Source organism: Cervus elaphus, chromosome X (genome assembly GCF_910594005.1).
Source record: "Cervus elaphus chromosome X, mCerEla1.1, whole genome shotgun sequence".
In the NCBI taxonomy this organism is placed as follows: Eukaryota; Metazoa; Chordata; class Mammalia; order Artiodactyla; family Cervidae; genus Cervus; species Cervus elaphus.
Window position 1 is genome coordinate 119,451,959 of NC_057848.1, and position 13,715 is coordinate 119,465,673.

A 13,715-nucleotide genomic window follows, 5' to 3' on the forward strand; every position below is an offset into this window, starting at 1 on the left:
CAGCAGGAAGTGCCTTTAAGGTTTTATAAGAGAAAGTAGTACTAAGGGCAAGTAGATGTGTAATATTTTGAATCTAAAATGTAAAAAAAAAAAGACATCCTAATTTCAGCCAAGTTAAACTACAGTATCTCTATAACCTACATACTCTTTTGTTAAAAAATGTCAGGATATACATAGAAGCAGGTGAGTGGAGTTATCTAGTGTTGGTTAAATCTGATAACTGATTCAAGTACAGGTATAGTTTGCTTTATGGACTCTATGCATTTCTTCTCAGTGGTCTGGAGAAGGAATCTGCTTTTCATATCAAATTTTGTTATCAAAGTCAGATGATGTTCTTATAGATCTCCAATAACCTTTGCCCTATTAATGGAGTGAACGAGGAAAGGAGCCTAGAACACAGTGCCTGATATGATACACTATAATATAGTACAGGGCCATGTCTGCTAGAGAACTGAGTCACATCCACTTTCAAAATTTTTCTCCAGTTTTACAGACTTTTGGACTCTGTGGGAGAAGGCGAGGGTAGGATGTTTTGAGAGAGCAGCATCGAAACATGTATATTATCAAGGGTGAAACAGATCACCAGCCCAGGTTGGATGCATGAGACAAGTGCTTGGGGCTGGTGCACTGGGAAGACCCAGAGGGATGAGGTAGGGAGGGGGATCGGGAGGGGGAACACATGTAAATCCATGGCTGATTCATGTCAATGTATGGCAAAAACCACTACAATACTGTAAAGTAATTAGCCTCCAACTAATAAAAATAAATGGAGAAAAAAGAAAAGTAGGAACCATAATATTACACAATAAGGATAGTACCTTATTAGCCAAGACATTTGAAATCATTGCCTTCAATTAACCTTCAGTATTTCTTTTACGTAAAAAAAGTATTTTAAGAGTAAGCCAGTTTCCAAGTGCTGCTTAACTAGTGAATGACTAAACTAGAATCAGAAGCTGGGCAGTCTGACACTAATGTCCATGTTTTTATATGCAACATTGTCTTCACTTCACCAAAAGAAAGTTTGCAAAATATAAATAGCAAAGGGCCCAGAAAGGGCCAATGCAAGTGTTCTGCTATTCTAGCTTCATCAACCAATAAAGCTATTTAATTAAAATAAATAAATAAATAAAACTTCTGTGCTTGCTTTCAGTATTTCATAACTCTGAACTCACACACATGCCCTAAATATTTTTCTTATATAATTCTTTTAGGAATTCCCCAAGTTCATACATTCATATTCCCTCTAGAACATTCTCTCTTCTCTGCTAACATATAATCCAGCCAAAAAATTCCTTACATGCAGGGTTTTATAAGATGTCAAGTTGTCCCTTTGGCAGTATAATATAGTGGCTAAAAGCACAGATTCTGGAGTTAGGTCACCTGGGTCTAAATTTTGAATTTGCCATTTACTGTCTGATGACCCTGGGAAATTCACTTTACCTCTCAGTGCCTCATGTTCCTTATCTGTAAAATGGTTGTCATGAACATTACATTTTATATCTATATTTACACACACATACATACACACCACACACACACACATCTTAGGACAGCTCCTGGGCATAGTAAGCACTATGTGAACATTAGCTAGTAGCAGTCTTTTATCCATGCTATTAGCTTAAAAACCTACACATAAAATGAATACCTAGGATGAGGAATATTGGCATGCCTAAATTTCTTTTGTGTGATGAATTTGGAGACAGCATAGTGTGAATCAGTAAATAGCTGTGGAGCCTTTTACCCATTATTTTTGACCTTTATCTAAGAGCTGCAAATAGCTGCAAAAATGACTAATGAGTTTCTCCTATTTTTCCTTTCAAACTGCTAGAGGTTAGTAAAGGGGCAGTGACACAGACAGGTGGAGGGTAGGGGTGGCTGGTAGGCAGCAAGAACATAGTGGGTGTGGGTCTCCCCCTTACATAAACCATAGACAGAATTATCTGCCTCTCCATTACTGAACCCTAACATTGAAGCATTTCTTTTCATTTCTTTCCTCACATCAGACCAGAAGCTTTGATGGCGGAAGAGTCCAAACCCAAACCAGCTTGGAGCCAGAGCTACTTCTTTCCTGAGGAGCAGTTCTCTTTCATGGGCTGGGGCTCGGATAAGCAGCACCTCAACCCTGCAGGCTTCAGTGAACCCAAGACAACAGGGTTTGCTATTACACTTGTCAAGTCCATGGTCACCGCTTGTTCTATTCCCATTTCATTCTGCAACCATGGAAGAGGCTGGGGCCACTGGGGATATACCAGAAGTGAAGAAATGTTATCTCTTCTCAGGCCAAAGGCCTGCGCCACATCAGGCAATCTCAGAAGAGCTCACGAGAGCTGTTGTACACCATGACAAGTCTCTGGCAGGGGTGCTAAACCCAGCCTCCAACATGGTGACAACTGCTGAGGTCCTGGGTGACCTCTTTGCTGTGGGAGAGCTGCGGTGTGTGTGTGTGGGGGGGGTTATTTCCAGCAGGAGTGGCACCGCCAAGAAAGAAGAAATGATGAGGGTGTCCAGGAAAGCCATGGGATGCCTTTGTAAGCCAGCAGACTAGATAGACCTGGGGGTGGGCTGGCATCCAGGATGGGTAGGAGGGAGGCCAACAATCTTAAAGGATGAATAGCTAAGGTCTCAGGCATGTTCTTACCATGTAGCCCCTTCCTAGGTATCCATATATTGAGACCATGAACCAAGGAGAATCATTGATGATCATAAACCCAGAATGTTAGGAGACTATTTTTTTCTGGATTTTAGTAGGGTATTAATGATCAAACCCATTGATCTCTAAAGAAGTCTTACTAGCTGTGGAAATCAGGGATGTAGAAATAGCCTTCTCAGTTCAAGTTGGCCTTAACTTGGTTTCTGGAAAGAGCCTTCATATGGCCTGTTTATGTTTGAACAGGCCCTCCTAGTCCATTATTTCCTTATTTTACAACTCCTTGGTGAACCTGGGTCCCATTTTACAAATGGAGAAATAAAGAAGAAGAAAGTTCAGCAGATTCTCAACAGAGGTACTCAAATGTTCATTTTTTTGTTTCCACAGACAAGATTTTCAGCACTTCTCACCTCCTCAGGGGGCCCCAGGGATCCCTACCTCTTACTCAGCTTATTACAATATTTCTGTGGCCAAAGCAGAGCTGTTGAACAAGTTGAAAGACCAACCTGAGATGTTAGAGATTGGCCTAGGAGAGGAGGAAATTGACCACGAACTGGCTCAAAAAAAGGTATGTTTTTGGCATGCCTTTGAGGTTTTCAGCATTTGCTTGAGTGTGGCTAGAGGTTGACCTGCCTTCTACCTTCTCCAGAATATCTTGGTGCATTCCTATATCTTCAGTATAGAAATCAAATAGCCTCTCTGGATTTCTCACAAATGCAACTCCAGTCTCTTTTTGATCTAGTCAATAGCAGTAATAATAGTAACCATCATCATCATCATCACCACAGTGTTGCTCAAATCCTAAAAACAACTTTACAAGGTAGACATTACTGTGTTCTTTTTACCAGTTGAGAGGACCAGATTACCCAGGGTTACAGACTAAGGGTAAATCCAGGACTCGAAGTCAGTGCTCTCTGACTTTCTACTCTGAAATAAGCAAACCTTGTTAAATAACTTATTATCCAAGGCACATCCAAATTTTTGCTAGTGAGCTCTAACCGGTGGCAGCAATTGATTGTATTCTCTGTAACTTTCTGGAGGAGAGAACAGACTGACCAAGAAAGAAAAAAAATTATAGGCCAGTCAACTTTAATATTTATTTGCAAAGATAATCAATTATCTCTTAAAAATACTAGAATAGATAAATCGAGATGGTGGTGTTGTTCTGAAGCCTCCCGTTTCTTCCTCTAAGTACCCCTAGCATGGGTTTCTAATCAAATTCCTGGAATCACTCTGCCCTCCCTGCACTTACCCCTTTTATTTCATAAGCAAATAGGGTTTCCATGGAAACCTCAAAGGCCCAATTTACTACTTGGTAGACATCTGAGCTCAATGTAAATTGCTCTTCTACCCATATTTTTTATTAAGGACACGACCTGTACAAAAGCTCAAGGCCATTTGCAAGAGACCCCTACCACTTTCCAATCTGAAGCAAAGGGTCAGGGAAAGAATAGGCATGGTGGAATCAAAGTCTTATTGATTCAGATGCCTGCTTCCTTGGATTCCATGTTTCCTGAGCATGACAAGGCTCCTCCTGGCTTAGCCAGGACCTTTTTATTAGGAGCAAACCTAATAAATGCCTGACGAGAAGAAGCGAGAAATAATCAGAAATGGCAAAGCACGGAACAGCAGATAGTGAATTGAAGTGATTGTGGGTGGGCTAGGACAGTTTTTGTCTCTGAAGAAAATAGGTAAGGAAGGTCACCAATCTGCAATATCCCAGAACAGTCACTCAGCTCTAGCTGGTCTGTGATGACTCCACAGCTCTATCCACTACACTTTCCCTAGAGTTGAAGTTCAGGTTGCAAAGCCCCAGTGCTGAGAAGCAAAGGGCTGTGTCCACTTTCATCCCTCCAGATCTATGGAGCCTAAGAGCTGGGGTTAGGTAGGTGATTTTCCAAGTTGATCATGTGGCCCCCAGCCTTCCCTTGTCCTTGGCATTGAGTTTTGTTTGGGAAAGCAGAGGGTGTGGATATAGCTGAGAGCCTCTTGGCATCTAATTGTGTTGCCTGATTCATATCATTGATCCTTAATTCCCAGTGGGTTTTGGGATTTTCCCTAAATGTCTACCTGTTACATTTTACATTAAGATAATGGTGGTCTCCTGACTTTTGACCGCTTCTGAAATATGACAACTGGCCCAGACTCAGAGCAGGCTCTCTTGTCCTTTTTTTTTTTTTTTTAATTTTTATTAGTTGGAGGCTAATTACTTTACAATATTGTAGTGGTTTTTGCCATACATTGACATGAATCAGCCATGGATTTACATGTGTTCCCCATCCTGAACCCCCCTCCCACCTCCCTCCCCATCCCATCCCTCTGGGTCTTCCCAGTGCACCAGCCCTGAGCACTTGTCTCATGCATCCAACCTGGACTGGCGATCTGTTTCACACTTGATGATATATATGTTTCAACGCTATTCTCTCATATCATCCCACCCTCGCTTTCTCCCATTGGAAAGATGGTAACGATAACCCTATATGCAAGACAAAAAAAGAGACACAGATGTATAGAACAGACTTTTGGACTCTCTTGTCCTTTGTCACCGTGGACATCTCTAAATAAATGACTAGAAAGGAATATACTCTAGATAACTACAGGCCTATGGTCTGAGAGTTCCTGGCCAGGAAGAGTACACTGAAGGATATTTCCTATATACAAGACAATATTCTAAGCATGTAGCATGTATTAATTATGTTATGTATTTCATTCACATGACAACACTATGAGGTTAGTAATACTCCATCTTTTAGATGGTAAAATTGAGGCACATAGAAGTTGAGCAATTTGCTCAAGTTCACACCACTATTTTGTGTCAGAGCTGGAGTTCAAACTCATGTAGTCTGGCATTAGAGTCCTTGCCATTAACCATAATGTGATACTGACTGCAAAGACTGGGGGCAACCTGGGACAGGTCTATTCTTGTAAGGACCTTGCAACTAGACAGGTATCCATTAGCTCAGAGTGCCTGGTGATTGTGGTGGCAGTTGCAGTAGCAGTAGTAGTAGTAACCATCAATAAATATGTATCAAGCACTTAATGTACCAGGCACAATACTAAGTATTTTACTTCTATGATCTCACCTAACCCTTACAACAATGGAGGGTTAGGGGGAGGAGACACACTTCTCCAATTTATAGATGAGAAAACAGAAGTTGTAGTAGGATTGGGTATCTTGTCCGAGGTCACACAGTTTGGAAGAGGTAGAATTGAAAACCAGATATCTCTAACTCCAAAACACCACTCTACCACACTACCTTTCCATAAGTGCAGTTTCTCAACTGGTTACACCTATAGGGGAGACAAATCAGAAGACACACATAGTGCTTCCCTTGAGAAACTTAGTCAGTAGTAGGAGAGGGATCAGATGCACATACAGGAAACAAAAAGTGAACAACTTCAAATTACACTCTCAAGTGTTCTCATTTCAAAAGACTGAAGAGTTTAGAAAAGAAAAAGATAATTGAGAGAGGAGTTATGGGGACAGGAGCTTCCAGTAGGGAGAGTGGGTCAAAACTGGGCTGTAAAGAAAGAATGGGAATAGCCAAAGTGAAGGAAGAGATAAAGAGCTGGCAGAACTTCATAAGCAAATCAGGAACATGAGAGTGAGTGTTGTGAACACGGTGTGAGGAGCTAATCCTCAGAGGTTCTGAGGAGTGAGATTAGAATGATAGGGTGAGGCCAGGTTGAATACTAATAGCAGCTGCTTTTATTGAGTACTCAGTCTGTGCTAAACCTTTGGCATGCATTATCTCATTGAACTCTTATTACAATTCAGTGAAATAGGTATTGCAGTTACCCCCATACTATAGATAAAATAAAACACCATAAAGAAATTCACCTAGGGACTTCCCTGTCAGCCCAGTGGTTAGGGTTCCATGCTTCTATTTCAGGGGGGCACGAGTTTGATCCTTGGTCAAGGAACTAAGATCCTGCATGCTGTGTGGTATAGCCGAAAAAGAGAGAGAGAGAAAGGAAGGAAGAAAGAAATGCACCTAAGGTCACATAGCTAGGAAGTGGCAGAGCTAGCAGTCAAACCTAGTCATTGTGACTCCAGAACTCCAGTCTTAACCAAAAGGCCTCAGAAGTCAAGCTGAGTGGGAGAAGATCTAGCACAGTGCCATCAACATCAGAGGTACTAAAATGGAGTGAAGGAGAATTAAAGAAGCACAGGGAAATACTTGATGGCAGTGCTTTTCCAACCTATGCTCTCACAAACATTCCTTTTTATATTTAATAAACAGCAAGTACTTAGTAAATTACATTTGGCAAATGAGAATTAGCCAGTGGGTACCACTCATCTAACACCAAGAAGTTTGGTGGTGACAGAGATTCCTAGCAGATCTGAAGGGATGGGGGAAAAGGCACCCGTCCAGAAAACTGAAATTGCTCATGACTCTCAGGTTTTCTTTGTTTCCAGTGATGAGGGTAGAGCCCACCATCTGTGACTCGAATCTCAAAACATATTTTCCAGGCACAGATCTGTTTCTTTCGGTCCCCATTCTCATCCTTTGCTTTATTTCTGCTAGGTACAGCTTATTGAAAGCATTGGCAGAAAACTTTCTGTCCTGCGGGAGGCCCAGCGAGGACTGCTGGAGGACATCGCTGCCAATTCTGCCCTTGGGGAGGAGGTGGAGGCCAACCTAAAAGCCCTCTGCAAATCCAATGAATTTGAAAAATACCGTTTGTTTATTGGGGACCTGGACAAAGTAGTCAACCTGTTGCTGTCGCTCTCTGGTCGGCTGGCACGGGTGGAGAATGCTCTCAACAGCATCGATTCAGAGGCCAACCAGGAGAAGGTAGGCTTGAGGTCTCCAGGGTATGGATGAAAGGAAGTGCCATCTGCTTCTTCCCAGGACTCCTTCTTTCAGGTTCGGCTAGTCTGGGAGGCAGTAGACCATAGTGTGAAGAATATGGGCATTGGCTTTTAAGTGGAAATTCTGGCTTTAGCACTAATTAACTGTGTGATTGTGGGCAAAGTCACCTAACCTCGTCCTGTCTCCATCTCTTCAAAAGTGGGATGACCCTACTACCTACCTCATGAGGTTGTGAGACTTAAATTAGGTCATCTATGTTAATAATTTAAAACAGAGCCTAGAACAAGGTAAATACTGAATCAGTGTTAGCTGCCAGTAGTAGTAATGATATAGTAGTATCAAGTAGTTGAGATTAGGAGGCTGCCCATTTCATAGCTTGGAACATTCTATGTACATTCTTGAGCCCAAACTGCATTGCCTCTTCCTGTCCAAGTGGTTTTTGGATACAAATTTGAATCCACAGTAAAAGGCACATATGCTTTTGCATACACACATGGATACATCCTCTCACACTCACAAACTATTTTGAAAACCATCATCACAGTGATGGTTTTTCACCAGATGGAACATGTGCCAGCTGGCTTTGTCAGAGCCTTCCTCCACCCCAACCCCAATGTTGGTCCACAGAGTAAAAGCAGTTTAGAGATGGAAAGCAGTGATCACACATCCCCCTGTCCAGAATTGCTGTTGTGTTTATCCTCCCCTTGCTACAGAAAGGAAAGGCTTTTGCATGAAGGTGGACTTCAGGGCAGGAAATCTAGACCTGATGACTGAGTAGAGGGGCTAGTGGGTTTGTGGGAGCATCCTTGGTAGGGTACTGCATTGATCAGATAACTGGATTGGGATGGCCCTTATTGGTCTTCTGCTTCCCCAGTTGGTGCTGATAGAGAAGAAACAGCAGCTGACAGGGCAGTTGGCAGACGCCAAGGAGCTGAAGGAGCATGTGGACCGCCGGGAGAAGTTGGTGTTTGGCATGGTCTCCCGTTACCTGCCTCAGGACCAGCTCCAAGATTACCAGCACTTTGTGAAGATGAAATCTGCTCTCATCATTGAACAGCGAGAGCTGGAAGAGAAGATCAAGCTCGGGGAAGAACAGCTCAAATGTCTCAGGGAGAGCCTGCTCCTGGGGCCCAGTAATTTCTAATTTCCACCAGCAGACTGCCTACACCATCCCTGCCCCACCACAGTGGGAAGTGCTTTCAGTCCTTGTTAGCAGTTTATTAGCAAAGTAGATAGCAGTTAGTTAGCAGTTTGTTCCATATTCTCTCACTGCCCCTTAACCTGGTGGTGTTCCCAACCAGCTAAGAAGGCCTGGGGAGGCCCCAAGCTTCTACCTGAGAGAGAGCAGAAGCAAGAAGTAGGAGTTGAAGCGAAGTGTGATCATACAACCACACTGCTTCTCAGGTTGCGTGGCCAAGTACTCACCCCACAACAGAAGCAACAAAGTGCCTTCATTCTTCTTTGTACTAGGACACCAGGAGCATCCTGCACTCACCACCCACCCAAACTTTGAAGTCTCAGAGAGCAGTTGCCCATGCAGCTCCACTCTGTCCCAAGGCTTGTGGCCCACACATTTCCCAGGGAGAGCTGACTATCTTGAGGGCTTTACCTACCACCAGCTTTAGGGTCTCACCGCAGCTTTGCAGTAGAAAGCACAGACGGATAGATGACATTTAACAGAATGTGAGCAAAGGTTGAGAATCCCCAGGTACCCTACTAGAAGGAGCTATGCTTAAAGAAGCTGGCTCTACTCCCACCTTCCGCAGCATCTAACTGAGGGATAGGAGGCCTATTTTTAGCCCCGGCTAGTATGGCCCTCCCCTTGTTCTAAGGCTTTGACTTACCACTTCAGGTTTCATCTTGCCTTTCATTACTGGGGGTTCCGTGCCTATCCTAAAGGCTTCATACTATGGGGAATAGCTCTACTAAAGCTAACTTCTCAATACATGTTTTATTATCGGAGGAGAGGGGATTGTTATATTTTAAATGGCCTTTTGAGTTTATTTATTTTTATGTCTTTATTATTTTTTTTTCTTTTTTAAACTAATAAGTTAAGAGGGGAGTTAGAGAGTGGGAAGTTAACTGAGAAAGAAAGTGTTTTCTGCAGATCAGCCTGAATCCACCATCGCTAGGTAAGTGGGCACCAAGGCCTTGAATTCTTCCCACCATAGCTGACAAGAGTCTGAGGGAGGAGTTCTCACTTCCAGCTCAGAGCTGTGGCCTGACCCTATACTTCCCTTGAAGTCTGGATGACCATGAGCTTAGAGTTCCCCAATAGGCTTCAATTTTTTCTTGCTTACTTTTTCTTGAAACCAAAGAAAGGGACAAAGGTTCACTCATTTTTTACCATTTCCAAGCTAAGGAAGGCGTAGAGGTGAGCTCAGGAAGAGCTCCTCTATCTAATTGTTTTCTTAGCCTGTGGCCTGGCTCAAGGAAGCGAAATTCATTGATAGCTGGAAGCTCCAGCCAGGGTCAACCCCTCAGAGCAAGTTATAATCCAGGATCTTAGGCACACAGATAATGAATGCTGCTCCTATGGTGAAGGTCCTATCACCAGTAGCCAGTTTCTGTCCTGGAAAAGCCCCCAGGTGACTGATGGCAGGAAAGGAATTGTGGCCAAACCCTGCCCTGTTATCCAGCTCAGTTCCCTGTTACTTGTTAACTGGGGCCCATGCTTGATATTGTACAATGCTGCTCAGACAGCCCAGGCATCGCTTCTAGTTACTGCTGAGTTCCTCCGGGTCCTTGGAGGTTAACTGTAGCAGCAGAGGTGCCTCATTCAACCAAAGAATTTGCCAAGGAACTCTGCTGCTGCTACAAATACTGGTTGCTAGCTTCTGTTTCCTCTTCATTGTATTTGGAAACAATGGAAGAATCCTTGCCAGCAGGGTGTCCTGGGGGAGGGGGGGGGCCCTGAAGTACACTGTTGCTGTCAGAACCACTGTTAAAATATCAACCCATCAAGTGGAGGATTATACTTTATTCAGGATGGCTGATGGCTTATGAAAAGGCTAGGTTTATCTAAGCCAAGGTTGAGGAATATGGGGGAGTACTTCGAGTAGAGGCTGTGATTGCCATCTTTTTTATTTTTAACAGGCTCTTAGACAAAGAGTGAGCAGGCTGAGATGTCCTTCAACTGGGGCAATAAGCCAATGTAGCCCATCATTCTAAGATTTTTTCCTTTTTTTAGCCAGAACAACTTTTTGGGAATAGAGCCCAGGGAAAAAAGTGGCCACTTACATGGACACCATGACCATGGTCTGGGCTTTTGTAGTCCACATTAGAATGCTGTGTGCTGTGCCTAGTTGTGTCTGAATCTTTGTGACCCCATGGACTGTAACCCACCACGCTCCTCTGTCTCTGGGATTTCCCAGGCAAGAATACTGGAGTAGGTTGCCATTTCCTTCTCCCAGCATCAGAATGATTGTACCTTAAGTGTATCAGACTAAAGTGGTGTTGGAGAAGACTCTTGGGAGTCCCTTGGACTGCAAGGAGATCCAACAGTCCATCCTAAAGGAAATCAGTCCTGAATATTCATTGGAAGGGCTGATGCTGAAGCTGAAACTCCAATACTTTGGCCATCTGATGCGAAGAACTAACTCATTTGAAAAGACCCTGATGCTGGGAAAGATTGAAGGCAGGAGGAGAAGGGGACAACAGAGGATGAGATGGTTGGATGGCATCACCGACTCAATGGACATGAGTTTGAGTAAACTCTGGGAGTTGGTGATGGACAGGGAGGCCTGGCGTGCTACAGTCCATGGGTCGCAAAGAGTCGGACATGACTGAGTGACTGAACTGAACTGAAAAAGTACCATTGACTCTGGTTGTTTGTGTCCCTTATCCCACCTCCAATTATTCTAAAATTGGAATCAGAGCACAAGAAGGCTTTCTTCACACAGAGGGTCAATTTCCAAAGCACTTAATAAAAGAATTCCCAAACTGTATTGAGCAGTGAAGCTTGGCAGACAAAGGTGAACTCCCGGGCACAGATGCCCCACACTGCTGATGTGGCAGGCTCACTGTGGTGATAGCACTAGAAAGTTGCCAATAGTACTTGAGATGCAGTGTCTCTTGCCTGTTCTCATTTCTTGGGCTCAGGCCTCCACCTGCCAGGAGTAGCAGTTTGGAAGGCAGGCTGAGGGACTTCTCTAAAGACAGAGTTATTGGTCTTGACATCTGCCTTCTCCTTTCAAATACCCATATGGGCCACAGTGGATAATGGGTAAGCACAGTGGTTGAAATATAGAGAGGAATCAATGTAAGGGGCTCTGGGTAATTGAGTCTCCTTGAGCCCTACCAGCTGCAGACTCAGCCAGGGTAGAGCAGTAAATACTCAAGGGGAACCCAAGAGAAAGGACAAGAGACACTGAAAATAAAGCCCCAGAAAGGGAGAGAGAGAGACTGGAAGCCAAGGAACAGAGAGGGCGAAAAGATGAAAAGCCACTTTCAAGGGCCAGATTCAGGTTCTGTTCTCCATTTCACCTGATGTGCCAAAAAGCTGCCAAGGGGCACCAGAGCCTCAGCCTTAACCCCAGTCTCCCTAAAGGTGCTCTTCTGCCAGTAGCAGGCCCCAAATGGAGGAAGCTAGGCGCATTTCTGGACTACTTCCTCCTATCTGGGGCTTGGTGTCTCCCACTGTTTTTGCCAAAGGAATTGTCTATGCCAGTAATATTTCTGTAACAGCGTATTATATTCTTTGCAGATTAGTAGGTCTTTAGAGGGGGGTGGGGCAGGGGCAATTTCTGTAGAAAAAGAACAAGTGTTTGTTGTAAAACTGTTGGGGGGGCATCTATCCCATGTGAAGCTATTATTTTTCTGAATTTTATTGTTTCTACATTTGTGTCCTCCACCAGTCCCTTCTTGGCTGACATTGATAATGCCTGCCAGATTGTCATCAAGGGTCATGCTTCAATAAAAGGTGCTAAGGACAAAAAAATAATTCTCATGTGTTTTGACTAATGTGATGGAAAGGAATTTGGTCACCTATCCATAGTCCTTCATAGATAACCATATGATCAGAGCCTTACCCAGAGCCCTAAACCCTTACCCTGGCCCCTCAGGGATAGCACTGATACTTCACCATTCGTTATCCCCAGTACAATAATTGAAAATTTTTCATAAAGAGTCAACAATAGGCATGATCTCAAGTGTAGACCACAGCAGTATACAGAGTCCAGTTCTGGAGTCGATCCTGATCAGAGGTGAGCCAATTTGCAGACCTCCTCCAATCCTGAATTCTGTCTATTAGTATCATCTGACTTCTACCTGATAATTTGGTCTCACACCTTTACTCTTAGATGCTGATCAGTTCTCCAAGATAACCTCAAAATTCAGACCCAGATGCACTCCAGGCAGGTCCTGTGACCCTGAAAAGCTTACTTGTACCTCCCATCCATACATTATTCATATCCCAACTGATCTCATCCTACTGTAGGTATCCAGTGCAGTGGTGTGGAAAGAGCCCAGTTTGGGCATTAGAATGAACTGTTTTCTAATCCTGATTTTGCCACTTCTATGAATCTGGCTTATTTGCTCAGCTTCTGAGTTCATCTTCTTATCTATTAAATGGGAACAGTAATATGTATCTTACAGGACTGCTGTGGCTTAAAAATAAGAAATGATAGCCACCAGCTATCTACTAAGAGGTTGTTAGAAAGGCTGGATCCCAGTTTGCATTCAAAACCCACTGACAATAGTCTACATTTTAACTAGACTCCCAGGAGATTCATGTGCATATTAAAAGATGAGAAGCACTGACTTGTCACAAACAGGCTCAGTACAGAGTAACTATCATTCTAGTCATTATTTATTCAACTAATTATTTTCTAATCCAGACATATCATTGCTCTTCTCATACTTCTGACAACTACCTGCCTATATGAATTTAGCAAGGTTGCAGCATACAAGATTGATATATAAAATCACTTCTGTTTCTGTATACTAGCAATGAACAATCTGAAAACAATTCTATTTATAGTTGCATCAAAAAGAATAAAATACTTAATACATTTAACAAAAGTATAAGAATTTTATACTGAAAGCTAAGAACATTGTTGAAAGACATTTTAAAAATCTAAATATAAACAGTGCTGTGATGAACATTGGGGTGCACGTGTCTCTTTCAGATCTGGTTTCCTTGGTGTGTATGCCCAGGAGTGGGATTGCTGGGTCATATGGCAGTTCTATTTCCAGGAGTCTCCACACTGTTCTCCATAGTGGCCCAGAGGGATGGGATGGGGAGGGAGGCA

The 13,715-nt window shown here is 43.3% G+C and overlaps 1 protein-coding gene across 7 annotated transcripts in view; it reads left to right on the forward strand.

Moving 5' to 3' along the window:
- Nucleotides 1-12,403, forward strand: part of SHROOM4 (shroom family member 4) — a 237,390-nt gene extending 224,987 nt beyond the window's left edge. For 6 of the 7 annotated variants that reach the window (XM_043895365.1, XM_043895366.1, XM_043895367.1 and 3 more), the window contains 4 exons: nt 2,004-2,153; nt 3,035-3,215; nt 7,177-7,446; nt 8,339-12,403. In XM_043895365.1, the coding sequence (XP_043751300.1) occupies nt 2,004-2,153; nt 3,035-3,215; nt 7,177-7,446; nt 8,339-8,608 (871 nt within the window). In that variant the 3' untranslated portion in view covers nt 8,609-12,403. Of the gene's footprint in view, nt 1-2,003; nt 2,154-3,034; nt 3,216-7,174; nt 7,447-8,338 lie in introns of those variants that run through there. The other variant, XM_043895371.1, reaches the window with a different exon arrangement.
- The last annotated feature ends 1,312 nt before the right edge of the window (nt 12,404-13,715 follow it).